We start from the raw sequence: 22,118 nt of genomic DNA, 5'->3' as shown, positions 1-22,118 counted from the left end.
TGGAGCCACAAGAAAATTTACAGTGATTTCTTTTTAGTGGAAAAAAGTACTTGCTCTTTGTCATCTCAAAATCATTTTCCAATCTTGCTACTCTTAAAGGGGAGTGCAGATTCAGTCATAGATACATTTACTATACACACACCTGAACACACAGTCACGTGTCAAAGTTTACCAGCTGTCTATATATTATTTGTGTGTGTGTGAAATTTAGCCATCAATTCAAACTTATGTTTTAATTTGAATATTAATTTACCTCATCAGCAAAATGCTCTTCACTTTCTTCCTTTCTAGGCTGTCTTATCTAAGACGTATTTGTGATTTCTATTTAATAAAATTTGGAATAGAATGTAAGGTTGTAGGAAATTAAAATCATGGTATTGATTATCTTTCTATCATGCAGAAGGAAATAAGTATTTTGACTAGATATAAAATGTACCTATGACAGTTAAATACATTTACACTATAGCAAACGAGTTTGTAGAATACTGATTTCTTTGCTAAGTTATATAACTTTTAACTGGGCTATTTGCAACTTGATAGTGCAAGTAGTCCCAGTGGCAAAATTTGCATTAAGACAGTTGCATAAATGTGCACTAAAATTGAATCTAACAGCAAAGATGAGTACAGTGTTGATGAATTTAAAAAGAAATCCAAAAATAAAGCTGTTTAGAAACAATTAGTATATATGTACTTTGTCAGTAGGTATGTAGTAATTCTTTCAGATGTCAAAATTCTGTTTCCCAAGTAACTCCATTCCTGTAAGCAATACACTTCATGTGAGATAGGTTTCAGCTTCCAGCTGTTTTCTGATATTGGAAAGTAAAGTACTAGGACTTGAAATGGTCCTGGGGACACAGTCTCCTGTCAGGGATTCTGGCAGATGCTGATATAATTTAATATTCGTGGAAGACAAACCAAATATAGAATAGCATCAAATTGATTTTGCAGTTTTCAAGCCAGATGTCCCTTGGCATTTACATGGAAAAAGTCTACAGTGTACCAAGTTGCATATTTTTGTGTGCAAGTTCTCAGCCATGGTATGTAGACACTGGTGTTTTGACAGCCATCTGCTCAGGCCCTACTTTCTCTATTCAGCCGTAGCTAAAATTAAACAGTTTTCAAAGTGGAAAATTCCAGGTAGTTTTCATTATAAGACAACATAAAACTAGTATTCAACATTAAAAAATAAAAGCAATATATATCTTGTGCCTGGCACTAACCCTTATAGTAAGAAGAATGTCATAATAGCTGTGAAAAATAAACAAGCTCTTTAACAGAGCACTTATCCTCTTATTGATTGAGTAACACAACATGTATCTTTTACCTGGCACTAACCTTTATATTGGCTACCTCATGCGAAGAGTTGACTCATTGGAAAAGACCCTGATGCTGGGAGGGATTGGGGGCCAGAGGAGAAGGGGACGACAGAGGATGAGATGGCTGGATGGCATCACCGACTCGATGGACATGGGTTTGGGTGAACTCCGGAAGTTGGTGATGGACAGGGAGGCCTGGCGTGCTGCGATTCATGGGGTCACAAAGAGTCGGACACGACTAAGCAACCGAACTGAACTGAACTGAACTGAACCTTTATTTTAAGGAAAATGTCATAAATAGCTGTGAAAAATAAACAAGCTCTTTAACAGAGCACTTATCTTCTTACTGATTGAGTTTGTTTTAATTGTGAGTAAGGCTCTAGAGAGACACTAAGTTATAGAAATGAATAATTCCACAATGATTTAGGCCAAGACCAACCTTGTCTTGTATACAAGACCTCCATAAATATTTGCTGAGTGAGTGAATGAATGAACATGTTAGAAACCATATGTAGTAACCAGTTTATTTGTAGAAACTTTCACCCAGTAGCTTACAGGTTTTAGTATGTGGAGATGTATGCCTGCACACTCATACACATGTGTGTGCGTGATAAGTATGTTTGTATACTGTAAATGAATGAAGGAGAATTCAATAAGAACTTCTGAGCACTGTACCAATTTGCTAGGCATCCTGGTGATTTAAAACAAGTACGTAAAATTTTTTGTCTAATTTTGTAAGTATATTTCTGTAAAAAATGTAAAATAAAGAACATTTATTTAAAATGATAAATTGTATGGTAAAGATTAATTGATTTTTTTATTCCAAAAGATTGAGCAAGGATGGATATATTTTTTTATCAAGATTTTGAAGGAAATGTTAAATTTAGACCCATGGAGATTAAGTCAGGTAGGGAAATTAATACAACCTAGGCAAGCGGGTAATGAAATAGTGTTTTCAGAGTAGGATACAGAAAATTACTTGAGCATGAAATTTTCATTGAGAATAATAGAAAATTTTAGAAAAATTTAGGTAGAGAACGTGGATTAGAGCAAGATTATGGAATACTTGAGATACCTAGATGAAACAATTATATTTAATCTTAGAGTCAAGTGAGAGTTATTAGAGGATCCAAAGTTGAGCAAGAACTTGAATAAAGTGGACTTCTGTGAAGGTTATTTTAACAATAATGCACAGGAATCTAACACATTATTATAGTCTCTGCTTTTAACAAAAATTGGATTTAGGTTGCATCAGTGCAGATAGAGGATAATGTAAATTTTGCTTATATTTTGAAAAATAAGTATAAGACCTCATGATTTAAAGATAGAAAACTTTGTCTTAGATCACTCTAAAACAATGTGAATACAGACACACAGTTAAAATTAAATTGTAAGCTTAGTCTCTCAGATGTGAGTTTATCTAATTCATATTGGAAACCAGCCTTTTAGATTGAATTCATACATTACTTGATTTATTTATTGACTGTATTTTTGAATATTTTCTTGGGTCCTGCATTACATTAAGCACTTATGTATTAAACAAGTTTTCAGTTTAGTTCAGAAGGATGGAGACAATAAGCAACTATTATTGTAAATGTCTAGAAATCTTAAATCCCTAAATCCATCTATCAGTTTCATGAACATGATTTACAAGCCTACTTCATTCCTCACAAGGTTGACAAATTATACATCTCGAAAGAATAACATTTTACTGGGCATGTTTGTTATAGCCAAGCAAATATATAGTATTCTGAAAGTGTTGTTTAAATCTCTTGTTTCAACATGCTTGGGACCAGTTAATGTTTACAGTTTTGTGAGTGAATAAATCTATATACTGAAAACATTTCATTCTACAAGTTAACCTTCTTGAGTTTTTAATAAATTTTGAAGTCTTAAGTTTAATCTTTTATATGTGTCTGCATTTAATCTTTTTGTATTGCTAACTCTTTATAATTAATATTTTAAGTAAAATAATTACCTTTTGGAATATTTTACTCTGACCAGTAACTTCTGGCCATAAGCCTGTCTGGTAGCAATGATGAGATTCAGTATGAACAAGAAAAAATAACGAAAAATGACCAACCCTTGGCTGTCTTGACATGACTGAATCCAGTGATACATATACATACATATATATATATGTATGTGTATGTATCACTTCTAAAATGATTCAAGACATATTATCTAGATATGATTTTAGATGATATAGTGTATTATTAATCAAAAGTGCAAAACAGGTTAAAAATATTAAAGATACAAGGAGAGAAGTTAGAGAAATGGGAGAACAGAAATCATAAGTTACTTATATAAAACTGAAGAGCAATTTACTTTGGAAGCAAAAATCTCATGACACTAAAACAAGATGAGGGAGAAATTACTGTGTGTGCAAGTGTGGAGAAAAAAATAGCTTGTGATACCATAGTGATGTGAGAGCTCATTATACATCAGCAATGAAGAGCTCTAACTACCATGCAATTAAAATACTAGAGAGTATAAATAAGAGTGCATCATGTGTGGTGGCATATAAAAATTCAGAAGTGGATGGAACTTTAGTAGAATGATACTCTTGAAAAGCAAGACTGATTAGGAATATTTAATTAGAGAACAGTTACACAGACAGCTTCTGTAATATCTTTCAAGCAAGAATGTCTCATTTGGGATATCATACTTATAGTAAGAATGATCTGCCAGAGATGCATCATCCCTGGATGCTGATAGCGATGTTGTGGTTCATGGCCAGCAGTGTATATCCTAGCCTCCGTTAACATCTCTCAGTCACTTGACTACCAAACAAGATTGAGAACTGAGTCAGTTTCAATGTGGATAACTAGTAACCACTGCAAACTACACAGAATCCTATTCCTCTCTTCTCTGTGACCCAAACTCATGGATTCTAGAGACAATAAAACACTTTATAAAGATCTTTGACATATGTATAATGGTATTTATTTAGAGGCAGGGGCAGACTCTAAAGAAAATTAAAACATTTACAGTTGACTGAAGTTTGGAGAAGGAAATGGCAACCCACTCCAGTACTCTTGCCTGGAAAATTCCATGGATGGAGGAGCCTGGTAGACTACAGTACATGGGGTCATAAAGAGTCGGACATGACTGAGCGATTTCACTTCACTTGAAAGTTATTAAAGAACATAAAGTTTGTGAGGATGATGTCTTAATGCTGCTGCTAAGTCGCTTCAGTCGTGTCCGACTCTGTGCGATCCCATAGACGGCAGCCCACCAGGCTCCCCCATCCCTGGGATTCTCCAGGCAAGAACCCTGGAGTGGGTTGCCATTTCCTCTCCAATACCTGAAAGTGAGAAGTGAAAGTGAAGTCGCTCAGTCGTGTCTGACTCTTAGCGACCCCGTGGACTGCAGCCTACCAGGTTCCTCTGTCCGTGGGATTTTCCAGGCGAGAGTACTGGGGTGGGATGCCATTGCCTTCTCTGATGTCTTAATGTCTACTAATAATTGAAGAAAAAAGACATGCTTCCACATAATTGTGAGAAAAACTGGGGAAAAGCCTCCGTAAGACCAAAGACAAGTTTTGAAAATGTTTATAACCTGCAAGACTAAGCTATTTTGGATCATGTTTTGACAGTAGCTTTTCAGAAATTTTCAAATTTTGAAAAAGGTAAGTGGATTTTTAGGAATGGGATGGTTACTTTTTCCTCAGATTTCTAGAGCAACTAATTGTAGAGCTATTTTGCCTTTACTCATTACAAAGGCTCCCTCTAGAGCGAAAAATACAGTTTTTCCCTTTGAAAGTAGCTGACTCAGAATCAGATGGGCTTCTCTAAGATCCGTAGCTTTAATAGCTTCATCGCCAAACTCAGATTTCAAGTCCTTGCCCGCGTGTCTAAGGTGAAGGTTAACTGGCTCTGGTTTCTCTGGGCTTGTATCCACATTTACCTTGGGACACCCTCTAGGCTTGACCGCTTGACCTTTGGCCACACTTATTTTGAGTATTTCTGAAATTCTCTCCTTGCTACCTGCTCTCAGCCCCTCCTCCAGTCCTTCATTTATTGTTTCCAAGGTGAAAATTTTTCTAATATAACTTATACAAAAATTCTATTATATAATTTTCTTGTACTAGTCTGAAGCTCTGTGAAGGTGATAGGGCTGCCTTGGGGTTCATTCTTAAATTCGCTGCCTCGCTGAGTGCCTGGACAGTTGGAGAAATTCAATGAATATGTTCATTGAAATATTATTTCAAGGAGAAATCGGGATTGGATTTGAAAAATACAAGCTCTGTATTTAGGAAATGGTCTAACATTACTGATGTTCTGTTATTTTATCTATATATTCAAGCAAATAATACCTATGCTATCTATTTTATAGTTTTGTTGTGAGAGTTAAGAGATAATATATTTTATAAAATTCAATGCTACACTTTAAAAAAAATTTATCTATTTTTGTTGTTCATGGGAATGTAAATTGATACAGCCACTGTGGAGAACAGTATGGAGATTCCTTAGAAACCTAGGAATAGAACTACCATATTACTCAACAATCCACTACTGGGCACATACCCTGAGAAAATCATAATTAAAAGAGACCCATGTACCCCAATGTCCATTGCATCTACACTTTTATTATGATCAATGAATCGCATTACTCAAATAAACATTAACAGTACATACTATGCAACAAAGGAAAGTTTATGGTTCTTAGTTTTGTTTTTGTTTTAGATCAAACTAGAACAAATATACTTCAGAATTTTAAAAAGGACATTAGAACTGATATGATGAAATCAATATACAAATGTCATTCATTAATGAGATTCATTAATATTTAAATCTTAGAGCATTTGTTTGATGTCACTTTCACTGGTTGTCTCTGAGAATAAAAAGTTTTGTGAATTATGCTCTTGGCCCTCAAGGAACTTAGAGTTTAGTGGTCAGAGAATGATGGTAAAAAGGCAAAAGCAAAATTTTAAAAAACCTCGTTATATCTGAGTTTATATGTGCTTGGTAAATGAAAAGTATTATTAGCAACACTATGCTAAATGACTGTAAAATGCTGATTTTTTCACTTCAAGTATTTACAAGAGCAAACAGAATATTTGTGAGTTTTCTTGCATATTTATGTGTGTGTTCAAACAGCTGTTGGAGAACAAAGTGTTTTGCTATAAACACTGTCAAATCTCACTTTGAAAAAAATTTGTCTATAAAACAAGTATTTCCATAGACATACTGAAGCTGTGTAGAATTTGCTTTTAAAGCATAAAACTGAATTAGATGCTTGAGTCAGCTGTGAAGTGTTTTTTCATGCAACTCGCATTCTAAATCTTCACCCTATGGATCAGGCTAAGAGCCTGTACAATTTGGAAGGGAGGAGACAGCATAAAGTTCCAGCAAATGGCTTAACTTTGTACTTATTAGAACATTTATATTTTTCTAAAGGGTTTATTTTTGTAGGGAGACTTTTGGAGGAGAATGGACACGGACTAGGATATTTGGAAATACATCATTCAATAAATCTAACTTCTGGTTTAGCAACCAAACCAATCAAATTCCAGAGAGAAGTCACAGTGGCTCACACAAAACACAAAAGACAGTTTGTTTATTTTCCAAGACAGAAAATAAGAACCTACCCAGAGCTAAGGGACGTGGATTTAAGAAGACAGTTAACTCAATGAACTTTACGAAAATAATGGTTTTAGCCCTGGATGCTAACATTATTTATCTTGTGAAGTCACTAAAACAATAAGAGAGGTATCCATTTTTTGCATGTTGTTCTTTTGTGTTTTGCTTTTTCCATGTTTTATTCTTTTGTATTTTGACAAAAGGAAGTTCTCCACTTCTTCAGAATGTGACTATACCCTAAGTTCTGAGATGAGTCTCCTTTGAGGGTATTTTGAGCACCTCTGTGAGCCCAGCCATGGCTGGGCTCAGGGAACACAGGGATAAGAGTAAGCGAAGGAACGTGTTTCTTCCATCATGGAGCTTCGGCTCCAGCAAGGGAGATAGACCTTGGGCAAATAATCATTATGTAAAACTATACATGGGAAAAACATAGCATAATTAGGAATTATAATGGGGAGTTGTTTAGAAACTGTTAGGAAAGATATCACAAACTTTAAGGTGTAAGAAAGAAAGATTTGTGAAAGATAGGAAGGTATGAAGAGTGGAGGAAAATTAAGGGACAAGGATTTCTAGGCAAAATCCTGAGGAAAGAAAAAGCAGAGCCTGTTTCAGAAGCTGACTGAAGGCAATTTCTTTGAATATGGTGAAAGAATATTATATAAAATAGGATAATTTAAAATTTTAACCTAAGTGAGATGGTATTCCCAAAAAGATTTTAAGAGGAGTGACTTGATCAGATTTGCATTGTAGGAAAATCCATCTCATTGAAAATGGATTGAAGAAAGGCAAAGGGTAATCAGGAGCTATTTAAGAAGCCATTTAAGAAGCTATTGCAAAAGTCCAGACATTAAAAATGCCTGTGGCTTGTTATTGGCACTAGGGAGAAACATACGGATCTGAGATTAATCTTGGAGTTAGAATGGTGTTTGGTGATGGAATGCATCAACAATGACTCCTAGCTTTCTGTATGAGGCACTGAGTGAGTAAAATAAAATGTGTTGAGCTAGAGAGAACTCAGGAGTAGCTAACTCAGGATGGCTATTAGGGGAATGGTGGTGGTGCTTTGACCCTGGAAATCACAAGCTCTTCTTTGGGTGAATTAAATTTGGGATGCTAATGAGAGACATCTAAGTGGAGGTATCAATATGGTATTTGGATAATTAAACCTGGAACTTCAAAAAATATCTGGCCTGGTGATATAACTTCAGTATTGTTGACTATGCAGGTGGTATATAAATATCTTAGAAGTAGATGAGATTACTGGGGATTATTTGGAGATTATTTGAGGATGAGAATGAAGTAAGAACAGGATTTAAGATCAAGCCCTGAGGAATTCTGATACTTACTGATAAAAACAAATGAAAAAAGAGCTAAAGTAAATGAATGTGACTTTTTCTTTTGGCTAGATCTTCTAAGTCAAAGGAAGCACAGTGTAGGACAGTATTTTTTTTTTAAAAACTATCTGTTTTATCATTAGAAATAAGAAATTGTGTAGCAGTTCTTAAAGAGCTCAATCCATGGGGAACAGCATCTTTCGCACTGTTATTATGTGCATCAAAGCTTACATGAGCCCCTTCTGATAGTTTTGTTTGAGGGCCATAAATACAAGCTCATGCTCTTTGCATAGCAATTAATTTAGAGATTTGTTATACTTTTATACTTTGGATTGTCAACAGCAGACACAGAGGTTTTTAAAATTTGTTTTCTATCTTATAAACACCTCTGTTTGGGGGTAATTGCCAATTTAAGGTTCTAAATTTAATTTTCAGTGACTTAAAAGTGTTTTGCATTTCCTCTCCTTTGCCTTTTTTACTTCTCATTTTGAATTTGCAGACAGGCCTGCCAAAGAGACATCTAGTTTGTAGGCTTGGTTTTGGAAGCCAGGCAGGAGAGAAGAGAGGAGATAATGAACATATGCTCTGCTGATATTGCTGAAGTGAGGTTGGAAGAAGGAGGGAAACAGTCTATTTCTCCCCAGCTGCCACCCCCTCAGTGAATATTTTGGGTACCCTTATGTTAGTATATACTAAATAAATGCCCTAGCTATAATAATTACTTTTATCATGTGATTTTGAAAACCTCTAGGATGATTCCAGATTTTTCTACAAGTGGAGCATAAAAAAAATTAAAGCAGTTTGTGGATACTGATTTTAAATGGATAATGAGTAAGATTTCTATGCAGATTGAAAGGACTAGAAATTCTGTGATCAGGGCAGTGTCCACCAGGTCTTCAAAAAATAATTGAAATGCCAATGGTGGGAACCTGTATTTTGGGGATATAAATTTAAAGTTAGATAAAAAATCTATTCAATCTAGCCCTACAGATGATATTTTGCTGAACAAAGATCATCTAGTCAAAGCTATGGTTTTTCCAGTAGTCATGTATGGATGTGAGAGTTGGACTATAAAGAAAGCTGAGTGCCAAAGAATTGATGCTTTTGAACTGTGGTATTGGAGAAGACTCTTGAGAGTCCCTTGGTCTTCAAGGAGGTCCAACCAGTCCATCTTAAAGGAAATCAGTCCTGAATATTCATTGGAAGGACTGATGCTGAAGCTGAAAGTCCAATATTTGGCCACCTGATGTGAAGAATGTACTCATTGGAAAAGACCCTGATGCTATGAGTGATTGAAGGTAGGAAGAAAAGGGATAACAGAGGATAAGATGGTTGGATGACATCACTGACTCAATGGACATGTGTTTGGGTAAACTCTGGGAGTTGGTGATGGACAGGGAGGCCTGGCATGCTGAGGTCCATGGGGTCGTAAGAGTTGGACATGACTGAGCAACTGAACTGAACTGACTGAATGACTTTATCCATGTCAAGAAGTCTTTATTGATCAGATGCAATGTGGTCAACTTCAATTTACTGTACATATAGTAGTTAGAGATTTGGTTTAAAAAAGATAGTTGGAGGCGTTTGAGAAACTTTGAGTACATACAAATGCCTTACTTTGAGTCATTGTGTTAGAAATGTCATGTCCTCCCTGATGTATCTGTTAGTGTTCTTAACAGAAATCCATGTCATAGTGGCAGTCATTTTCTTGTGTATATTGTTTTAGATTATTGAGAATTGATGATGTAATCTTACCTTAATAAGGTCAATGTTTATTCTTTGTCTGAAATCCTATAGCCGCTTGGTTGATTCAAGAGGCTAAGATGGCACTTGAGTTCACCATGGCTCTTGGAGTCCTTATTTTAGCCAGAATATCTGTACACAGAGTTGATATTTTAAAAGCAAAACTTGCTAAAGACCCATTGGAGTATGTGCATTTGCATCTGGTTTATTTTGTTTCCTGTGATATTCAAACTACTTAAATGTTCATCTTAGTCTGTTTAGAATGAACAAAGTAAACAATTTTTAACATGAGCTAAGTATAAAATGTACTTTTTCTGATTAAAACAGTAGAAAGGAGACTAAACCAACCCTTAAGCCTCCAAAAATATCCATTTATTTTTGGAGAACCAAGCTGAAAAGGGGAGAACTAAACAACAGTATAAGACACATTTGAAAGGCTGGGTAGGACTAGAATAAGGGCCCCTTTTTTTTCCTGAACAACTGGATTTAGCATTCTTTTTTCCCCCAGTTTACAAACATTGTTTTGTCTAGATGGCTATTAATTCAAATTGGACTGATTTTCCAGTTCTATAAAACTTTTCATCTGCATCATGGATCAAGAGCATTAAGTTGCTTCTTGCAGTGCACAGCTGGAAATCATTCTCTTCAGCAACATTTTGTTTTGTCCCATTTTTGTATCATACCAATGTGTTCCTACACACCCACATAGCTAAGGATTTCCGTCAAGTATCTTCCTTGACACGTCTTAGAACATTTTAAATTGGCAGGTTCTCTTTTGTCTTTCAAATGCTGAATTACTTGCAAACATCTCTGTTTGCCACATGAAATTTTTAAAAAATGCTCCATAGACCTAGAGACTGAAATGGAAAGTTAGAAACATTCAAACAGACAGTTTTTTCTTATTCTTTTGAGAGGATAGAGATGCTTAGCATAAGCAAGCAAGAGAAATATTGTGAACCAAGACTAGGATGACAGAGGAGGAGAGAGAAGGAGAAATGTGTATTGTGTTGTTGTAAAAACTATGTGATGATTTTTAAAAGTTATTTATAAATTGAATATATCGGAGAGAATTCATTGATTGGATGACTTTCCCATAGCAAACTCTAGGTACTGTCTGTAATCAATTACATTAATGATGGCTGTTGTGAGCTGGACTGTAGATGTTAACAAGAAACGTTTGAGAAATTAAAATACATATATCAATATATAAATATGTTTATCAATATTTCTGAATGTTAATTAAAAATATTGTAATATGCTAGGCAGAGGCAGTGAAGACAGCTACTCAACAATATTCATTTAGTCTAAACTGATGAAGATAAGAAAATGTATTTAGGATTTCTTTTAGCCAAACTACATTTGGAAGATTTTAAGATATGAATTAGATCACTGTCATTTTAAAATGCAGGTTTACCAAACTTCACACAAAGGTAACCAAAATAAAATGCATGTTGGAGACAAAACAACCTGGAAGGAAATTTTCACCAGGAAATATTTAAAGTGATGCTGTGGCCACTTTTGGATGTGACCATTAATCAGCCCTGGGTCTGTGTGTAAAAGCTGATTGTTTTCACTACTATTGCTTCACACTTTATCCTAAAGATGTTTAGATGAAGTAACTATATATATATAATATATTTATCCATACTGTTACTTTTAATAAAGTTTTTTCTCAATCTTCCTATCTTCACTGTATGTGTGTGTGTGTGTGTGTGTTTGTGTGTGTGTGTGTGTGTATGTGGAGACATAATATATGATCTCTATATCCCTCTGACTTCTTGATCACAAGCAACAGAAATCACCAAAACTGTTTAACTTAAGCAGAAATATATTTGAAATCTATCACAGGACTGGCATAATTGCCAGAAAGATTTGAAAACCAGGCTTAGGAGATGATGAACCTCAAGGTGATTCCTATGTGTGCTTGAAAAGTCTAGTCAGGGTCCCTTTGTAGACATTCCTGTCGTCACTTCCTTTCCTACTCATCCTGGTTCTGTTTTCTCTTGCACTATTATGATCTTATTTTCCTTTTCTCCCCAACTCTATGCGTCAGGTGCTCCAGAGTTGGAGCCCAAGGCCAGAATCACGTGCACAAATGGCCCAAACTGCTAGAGGGAGGGGGAAAGAAAGACCTCCCTGACTTCCATATCCTCAGCGGACGGTGGGGTACTTCATACCTTTTGTACTGAATACAGTGCCAGTTAGCTAAGAACAGAAATGGAGGCTGGGTGTTGGACAAATAAGCAGTGATAGAGGTCTACTGCATTTTTAAAATAGCTTGGGTTTCTTGAATTATTTTACTGAGCTAGGGTACCAAAACAGAGTTCTGTATTTTTGCTAAATCAAGGATCTGATTAGTTTAATAGTTTTATTTGCCAGATTTCTCCCTAGAAAGATTGTACAAGTGTACAAGAGCATGAGCTTATTCTCATTGAATAAATTTAAATTTGAGTGCTATTATATGCTAAATGTTATAGACCAGAGATCCACTGTAAAATGTATGAAAAGTTTCAGTGTGATAAGGGTTAGAATAAAATATAAACTAAGTACTAAGTAGACACCAGGAAGGAAATAACAAATTCTGTGTTGAAAAGTCAGGAAATACTTTCACAGAAAAGTGGATATTTGAGCAGGGTCATGCAAGATGGGTAGATGACCATGTACACAAAAAAGGAAAACACTCTATGTAGGATGGACAACATAATGTTATGACAAAGAATTTTCAAAACATCTGATATGTCTGTAAGCAGTAAGATGCCAGTACTCTGGACATTGTAGGAAGATATTAAAGGGGATGGAAACAGTTGAGTTTCCTAGAGTGGTAGATAGTGGCCTGATTACAAACATTCAGATTATCAAGAAATTTGACTGCTTATCTTTTTAGGTAACCAGCAACTCACAGAGGTTTAAACAAGAAAATGATGTGAGTAGATTTAATTTTAGGAACATAATTTCCCTAGCAGTTTTGTAGATGAGTGGAAGTGGACTCATGAAGGAAGACTAGTGTGAGTGATGTTGTATTGGATGTATGGCGAGGTAGTGTTAATATATGCTTATCTGAGAGTAAGGATGGATAGATAACATTAAGCTGGAGATAAAATAATTCATTGGAAGCAGAAATCTTAGAATTATGATTAGAAGTAAGACATATTTATCCTTAAACTACTATATTAATATTTTCTGGTTTCTATGCAATATTTTATTATTTTATGTTCACTTATTTAGTAAGAATGACAGATTTGGAGGATAAAGATTATTGTGAATCAGTTATCAATGTTTTTTTTTTTGATGGTCTTCATGAAATCAGTTAACAGGGATGAGCACTTGGAAAACTTGGATGATTTGACTTTTTAAAAAGTTTTGAATGACAGTGAGAGGAACCAATTCATAAGTAGCATTTAGAAGCCAGAAGAAGGCTGTTTTTCCTCTCCCAGTGATTCTAGGGATCCACTGGGGAGATCTGCGGAAGTGTGATTGTCGGAGGGAATCAAGACTTCAATTAGGATAAGAAGCTTGAAGGAGTGCTTTCTTAAAATGGAAACTTTGAAATAGATTATGGACTTGTAAAATTGTGAAGTTGGCTTGTGGTGTGCATATAGAAAAGAAAGGGAGAACTAGATGATGCAAATCTCAGGAATGACATAGGAGGAGAAAAGGATTTTCATTTAGATCAGGAAGGGGAATGAGGGTGGATCTTTAATGCTGAAATTAGTTCTAACTTATTTGAGTTTGCAATAATTGTGTTTGAAAACCAGCTGTGCCACTTAGGTTCTGGGAATTATTTTCCTCATTTGTAAAATTCATATTTGAAATAGACTTCTTTTTCCTACTGGGTAACAGCATTCTAGATCATCACCTAAAGAAACATTGCCTAAATCCTAAGGAATGAACCTGAGTCTGCCACACAATAGATCACTTACTGATATGTTAAATGCATTTCTCTCTGACTCACTTGTAGTTCTTCAAAAGACAACACTTACATATTAAATATGATGCTAAGTCAAAGTTCTTCATTTTTACGAAATAAAAACTGGAAGGACTGGAAAGCTGTATAGGGAAAATAAATTAACCTGCTAATTGCCAGCAAGTGTCTTGGAGAGACATTCTACTGTTTGGCTAATCCATTGCTTTCTTTCGCTCAGTTTTTCTGATTCTGAACAAAACTGAAAAGACTATTTCCCTTTATACTGTCTAAACAGATTTTCCACATTTGATTTGAGAAATGTCAAATTGAAATTTTATTGTTACTGGTATTGAAAACTTATAAAACCCAAATAATGACATAAATCATTTATACAGAAATGTATATATATATGTGCATGTGTATATATGGTTATACACAGATATATACTTAAATGTGTGTGTAGATATAGTATTTTTACATATTGCCAAATTTTAAGAAAAATTTTCCCCATGTGGAAAAGTTGTAAAAATCATACAATAAATATCCATATACTTAGCCTCTAGATTCTAAAATTAGTATCTCTCTGTATAAGCTTTGTCATACTTTTGTCCATTCATATATAAGTATCCATCTTTATACTTTGATCTGGTGCACACTTTGTGCCAAGCACCTCATCATGAATATCATAAATTAAGTTTAATATTGGTTTACTTTTTTATGGTATAATTTACACACAGTAAAATGCACAGGTGAGTGCAACATTTATTCATCAGTTTTAACACTGAGTTTTAAAAAATATATGTATCTGTATAATACAAACTTAAGAATATTACCATAAGCCCAGAGATTTCTTTTATGCCTTTTCTCAGCCTCTCCCCTTAAAGTCAGCCATTTTTAAAATTCTGTTTTATTCTCACAATATGTTTGCCTGTTCTAAAAGATCACATAAATGAATAACAACATATGAACTGTTTTGTAAACTGTTTTGTCTTTTATTTGGCATAATGCTTTTGGGGTTCATCTTGTTGTGGCATATATCAGTAGTTTGATTCTTTTTAATGCTGAATAATATTCCATTGTATACCACAGTTTCTGTATGAAGTCTCCCATGGATGGAAACCTGAGCTGTTTCTTTATTTGGCTATTGTGATGAAAGCTTTTATGGACATTCTTGTATAGGCCTTTTCATGGTCATATACCATTATTTCTCCTGCGTATTTTCTTAGGAGTGGGATTTGGGGTCGTGAGGAAGATCTAGGTTTAGATTTACTTAAAAATGCCTGTTTTCTAAAGTGGTTGTGCTAATTTACACTCTAACAACAATTGAGTGGAATTCCAGTTGAACCCCAAAACTTTTAAACATTTGGTACTGTCAGTCATTTAAATAATGTCTGCCTAATGTAAAGCGTAAGAGCCGCACTGACTTGTGTGTCCATTCACTGTGATCCCTTCATCCACCGTTGCTTTGATCTAATTGTCATGTCTTATGTTGTATCTCCCATAGGGTCGCAAAGTCATACACAACTGCGCAACTGAGCATGCACATATGCAACATTACAATTTTTCTTAACATTGATATATATTTAAACAACTTGGGGAAAATCTGTTAACTTATATTCAAGTTTAGTTATTTGGTACTGACCTTTTTCTGCTTATCTCATGTAATAATTTTTTTTATCCTAGATATTGCATTTTCCAGTTTTAGAATGTATATTTGGTATTTTTGTAGTTTCTATGGACTTTATTTTTTATTATAAGCATTTGTGTGTGTATGTCTGTGATCATAGTTATGAAAGCTGCTTAAAATTGTTTGGATACTAATTTCAACATCTGGTTGATATCAGTGTTGTTTTCCATTCACCGCTTTTCTTCTAAGTGTGGGTGGCATTTTTTTGTTTCATTGTATGTCTATCTAATATCTCTTTTACACAACTGCATTCTGAATGTTATAAACAGTCCATGGTAGAAAACTTGGGATTCTACTATGTTCTTTGGAAGAATAGTCATCAGTCTTTTAGTTTTGTGTTATATTAGTTACTTATCTGGACTCCAACTCCAAACTTTTTGCATGCTTATGGAAAGCAGCAACTATGATCACCTGTTCTGATCATTTGTTCATTTATTCCCATCCAGTGAACTTGGAGCCTGCCTAGGGCATATATGTATATCTGGTATTGATACGAGACTTGGGAAGAATTTATATGCATATTTTGAGGTTCCTGTAGCTTTCTTTTTTTTTTATAGTATTTCTTCCTCACTTTATAGCAGCTGTAATTGTTCTTAGTTCTGTTTCTGGTTCTTTAAGACAGTAAAGTTAAAATAAGACAGTGAAATGTGGGTTTGAGTTTTAGTCACCTTACATGCATAGTCTAAGACATCTATTATCTTCCTTCTAAGCATATACATCCCTCCTGGTTTACTTACCTGTTTTGAGTTGCTCTTCAATGTCTTCAAGTATGAAATTTTAAAACGTGTATTTTGTTTGGAATTCATTGCTGTTATCTGTGAACAGTTTAATAGTAGCTACTCCACGATTGGGCTTCCCTGGTGGATCAGCAGTAAAGAATCTGCCTGTAATGCAAGAGACGCGGTTTCACCCCTGGCTCTGGAAGATCCCCTGGAGAAGGATACGGCAACCCACTCCAGAATTCTTGCCTGGAAAATCCCATGGACAGAGGAGCCTGGCGGGCTACTGTCTGAGGGGTTGCAAAAGAGTCAGACAGTGAGTGACAAAACAACAGCAACTCCACATTAATAAAGTAGAATCTCCATATGCAGGTTTTTAAAGATGTCTCTGCCATTGCAAACCAAAATGTGGGATTTTAAGTCAGATCATCAAGATCATGCAAAATTGCATGAATATAGCACAGTGTTTGAGCAAGCAAATACAGTGTAAAAACATTCAAATAAAAACAGTGAAAATTTGGCGCATTTCTAAATGTTTACCATATAATAGCAGAATTTCTATTTTTCACATTACATAAACTTAGCCTTTTTCTAGATTATTTACTAAATGTATATATTACAGAACAGTATGATTTTTATTCTCTAGTGTACATATTTTAATCTCTAATGAAATACACAGTATAGTGAAAATAAATATTATTTGTTTTCTGTTTAGACTTGGTTTTTTAAGCTACAAATCCATATAAATTTACTTAGTCTAGATACTATTCAGAAGAAAAATGTCAGTCATATTTGTGTGGGTAATGATAACTGGCTTTTATGTCATTAACATTACATGACCTCAATTTGAATTGAGGTTGTAAGTCGATACACTATAAAGGTTCACCATCTACTTGTAGTTCATTTACACTTGCAATGTTTATATAATCTTTAAGTAACCCATATTGCATATAGCAATAAATATTACTCTGCTGCTTTTGAGTGGAAATAAATAGGTACAGTCTAACAGATTTAATTTATAATGAAGTGAGCTGCATTCTATAATACAACCTGCTGAAGATTCAATAAAAGCTCAGATATTGACTGACTCTTCAAATTGGTCATTAGCAACTAATTGGGGACTTTCCTTGACCAGTACACTTTACTGACTTTTAAAAATAAACAACAAAGTAGCTAATAAAATTTCAAAAGGCCACTATTCCTTGACCACAAAGCAAGGCAAGTAAATTATGAACAGGTTAATTTTGAGCGCATAATCAATAAACTAACAGAAACAAATCAATGGAAAGAACTGAAAGATAGTAAATGTAAATTTTATTGATGTCTTTAGTTTATGATTGGAAAACTCTATGAAACAACAAAGGAGTGGAGGCTGGATAAGTTATTTCTTTTATTAAGTATGTAAATTGATAAGCTCTGCTGAGAACCAGGTTTTGGCTCTTCTTTAAGCCCCAATGAGAATTAGCCTTCTGAGTTAAAGAGCTAAGTTCAAATCTTAGTTATTGGTCTTGCTAATTTATAACTTGGTGAATGTTGTTTGTCTTCTTTGAGCTGCATTTTCTTCACTTATAAAGTGGGACTAATAAAAAGTACACAATGGGATTAGTGGGGATTAAATCATATTACTTACTGAATATGAAATAGCTTCTTAATCAATGTTACCTCTATACCCATAATCCTTCCATAACCATGTAATTTTGCTCACATTTTATAAATTTAATATATGAGAAATTTAGGATATAATTCAATTCTATATTTTGGAACATAAATAACAATATACAGAAAAATAATTTTCACCAGTCACCTCCTTTTGGCTTCCTCCCATGATTCCTCAGATCTGAAAAACTCCAGGCCTAACCAACTCCAATTAAGTCCCACAGTTCAGTTCAGTCGCTCAGTCATGTCTGACTCTGAGACCCCATGAATCGCAGCACGCCAGGCCTCCCTGTCCATCACCAACTCTAGGAGTTTACTTAAATCCATGTCCATTGAGTCGGTGATGCCATCCAGCCATCTCATCCTCTGTCGTCCCCTTCTCGTCCTGCTCCTAATCCCTCCCAGCATCAGGGTCTTTTCAGATGAGTCAGCTCTTTGCATCCGGTGGCCAAAGTACCGGAGCTTCAGCCTCAGCATCAGCCCCACAGGGCTGCATCACTGCAGGGCGCGGGGAGTCTCACCCACACCTTCAAAGTGGAATCCAAAGTCAGGGTCAGATGGGAGGGAGACAAAAATCACAGAGTAAAACTGACAGTGAGCTGGGGCAATTTTAGAGGTTTTGGCTCCTGCCTGGGATGAATTGTTTGTAAATGAAGTTGTTTTGTTTGCAGAAGCTTGTTCAGTTGCTCAGTTGTGTCCAACTCTTTGGGACCCCATGGATGGCAACACACCAGGCTTCCCTGTTCTTCAGTATCTCCTGGAGTTTGCTCAAATGCATATGCATTGAGTTGGTGATGCCATCCAACCATCTTGTCATCTGTCTTCCCCTTCTCCTCCCGCCTTCAATCTTTCCCAGCATCAGGGTCTTTTCCAATGACTCGGTTCTTTACATCAGGTGGCCAAAGTATTGCAGCTTCAGTCTCAGCATAAGTCCCTCCAAGGAATATTCAGGATTTATTTCCTTTAGGCTTGACTGGTTTGATCACCTTACTGTCCAAGTTACTCTCAAGAGTCTCCTCCAACACCACAATTTGAAAGCATCAGTTCTTCGGTGTTCAGCCTTCTTTATGGTTCAGCTCTCACATCCATACACATGACTACTGGAAGAACCATAGCTTTGACTATACAGATCTCTGTTGGCAAAGTAATGTCTGCTTTTTAATATGCTGTCTAGGTTTGTCATAACTTATATGTGTACCTATATCTATATATGATCACATAATCTAATAGATTAGAGCAGTTACAAACTCAGTCCTCTGGCAGTCACTCAGAATCCACATAAGCTTTCAGAATAAATTCCATGCTCATATCATATTCCCTCTGCCTGGCATGTTTGCTTTATTCCCTTCATTGTCTATACCAAATACATTTCTATTTTTCCTCCAAGATACAGTTCAGGATCCCTTCCCACAGTTTGCCCATCTTAATGGTATTTTCACTCTCAACTCTTTTATGGTATCTGGTATAGTATGTGCTCAACATATATTTTATAAAGTAATAATTGTACTGCTAGATGCAAAACTGGAGTAGGAAATGGCAATCCTCTTGCCTGGGGAATCCCATGGACAGAGGACCCTGGCAGGCTACAGTCCATGCAGTCGCAAATGAGTCAGACACGACTGAGCCACTAAAGCAAAATAAACAGATGCAAGATAGTGATGAAAGACAGAAGAGAAACCTTGTTTATTTAATCACATATTATTTACTAGCATAGAGAATTTAGTGTATAAAGGTAGGTAGAGTATGTTCTGGGATGAGCTAATTATTTTAGAAATTGTAACCTGACAAATTTCACAGAACAGCTGAAATGCAGGATGGAAATTTCAGTAAGACTTGTGCCAATAACATAAGCAGACTTTTTAAAAGTGTATTTGAGAGACAGGACTTTCTAACTAAGTGGTAGAGGTTAAAAATTAAGAAGATAGCTTTAGAATTCATATTTAAGACCCAGCCAAAAAAAAAAAAAAAAGGAAATGCTAGTTTGATAACACATGCTATTTATGTAGTATACTTAATTAAGTCAGATATTTAATTATCACTGATTATTCTATTTTCACTTAATGCTCTGGAAAGCATCCTATCTTAATTTCATTTTAAAGTGCAATACAATCATCCCACACACCTTCATTTGTTCATCTTTTTCAGGTTTATTCCCTGCTGTCCTGAATCTTGCTTCCAATGCCCTCATCACCACAAATGCAACATGTGGAGAGAAAGGACCTGAAATGTATTGCAAGTTGGTAGAGCATGTCCCTGGGCAGCCGGTGAGGAACCCTCAGTGTCGGATCTGCAATCAAAACAGCAGCAATCCATACCGTATGTATTTAGGATTACCTTGTATGGAATTGGGTGGAAGCTACCACTGAGAATGTTGAGGCCAAAGTGCATTAGTCAAAGGGCTTGTCTTCTCAATTTCTAGATCTTTTCTTCCACTGTGAGCTTTACAGCCCTTCTCTGTCACTGACAAATATTAAAATTCCCTATGTCTAGCGGGTATGGTGCTTGATGATATTTTTCCAGCTGAAGACCTGTGGCAGTCATTGACCTTACTGTCTGCAGAAAAGTATCTGAGGGTGTGGTTATGAATAAAGGCTTTAGTAGGTCAGTGGTCACTGTGTCCAGGTACTGTACTAGGAATACAGCAGGAATAAGATGTGGTCTCTGGCTCAGTTGAAGAATTGGCAAGAAGCAGATTATTGCTGTAAAGGGTGGTAGGTATCAAGGAAAGAATGAGCATAGGGACTTCAGGAAGAAGGAGAAGGGTCATGGATTCAGTCCCGGTATAGCTGGAGGCTTGCCAGACGGGCATCTGAGCTGAGATCCAAGGGCAAATATGACCTGAGAATGTAAAGAGGAGACAGAGGGACGAGAAGGAACCCCAGGAGGCGGGGCTCAGAATAAGATAGAAAACATACTGGCTGGGAGAACTACAAATAGTTAGAAACGGCTGCATATGAAAGTGTCAGAGGGCTGGGACCAGTCTGTATGCTTAAATACCATAGGAATAGTGTTTTAAGGAGAAGTGTCATACAAAGCTCTCTTGGTTGGCCTCTAGAAACCACACTTATATCTCAGACTCATTCATGCATTTATTCAGCAAGCATTTTAAGACAGGCTCCTGGTAATGCATTGTTCTGAAGCTGAGTGTTGAATCATACATAGCCCTTGAGTTAAAGGCTTAGGAAGGGAAATAGGGGAGACAGAAAAGTAAATTGAGTTCTAAGGGAACACCTAGGGACTCCTGGGGAAAATATGCTTAGAAAATAAGGGTTAGTAAGACAGAAAGGGGAAAATTAATGTATATAAAAAGCATACAGAAATTTGAAGACAGGAAACAGCATGATATATTCAGAGAACTATAAGAAATTAGGTTCAGTCAGTAAAGAATTTATATGGATAAGGGGAAAATGGTGTGAGATAATTCTAGACATGGGAGTTGATTTGTAGACATACATTAAGAAATCATCAAATATTGGAGATATTAATGCAGTGAATACTTACTATCAGTGAGGTGAATTACAATAGAGATACAGTTTCACAATTATATTATTTTAAAAATTAGTTTTTCCTCTCTTTTGGTTCAAAGTTGAGATGCTTATAAAGTGAAAAGGCTTTTTCTCAGAATTTATATATTTTTATCTTGAAAGAAAGCTGGAAGGTACCCTGCATTCTTTCTTGGAGCTGGTTAAAGGGAAGATTGCCTAGTCCTATCGCTATTATACAGTTTAGAGATGCTGAAAACTTTAATATTGTTCTGTTTGAAGAACTGGGACTTTTGTGAATATGGTTTCTGGTCTTATATATCACAGAATGTTTTTAAGAAAAAGTTAAGAAACCAAAGATGCCAAGCTTCTGAAACCTTTCTTACCATTTAAATAACTCTCATTATTTTCTAAGATGTAGATGGTTACTGGTGTAGGAGGGATAATATTAGAACATATCCTATCTATTTGCTATTCTTTTATAGAATAGTATGGGCAAAGCTGAGGCCAGAGCCAGGGGAAACATCAGGACAAGAAGATTGAGGTAAAGGCTAGAAAATAAATGAATTGATGGACTATGAGCTGTAGGTTCATTAGGGAAGAAGATGAAGCTTCATGGGAAGAAAATTGCCTTTGGTGCAAGAATCAGTGGCCTTGATTTCATTGAATATGAGAAAGCCTGGAGACATGAA

General features: G+C 35.6%; 1 protein-coding gene across 2 annotated transcripts in view; it reads left to right on the top strand.

Moving 5' to 3' along the window:
- Positions 1–22,118, top strand: part of LAMA2 (laminin subunit alpha 2) — a 677,031-nt gene that overhangs the window by 135,036 nt on the left and 519,877 nt on the right. For both annotated transcript variants that reach the window (XM_070461486.1, XM_070461485.1), the window contains exon 2: positions 20,090–20,260. In XM_070461486.1, coding sequence (XP_070317587.1) covers positions 20,090–20,260 — 171 coding nt within the window. The remainder of the gene's footprint in view (positions 1–20,089; positions 20,261–22,118) is intronic.

Source organism: Odocoileus virginianus, chromosome 34 (genome assembly GCF_023699985.2).
Source record: "Odocoileus virginianus isolate 20LAN1187 ecotype Illinois chromosome 34, Ovbor_1.2, whole genome shotgun sequence".
In the NCBI taxonomy this organism is placed as follows: Eukaryota; Metazoa; Chordata; class Mammalia; order Artiodactyla; family Cervidae; genus Odocoileus; species Odocoileus virginianus.
Note: the sequence above shows the minus strand (reverse complement) of the source record. Positions and strands in the feature narration are given on the sequence as shown.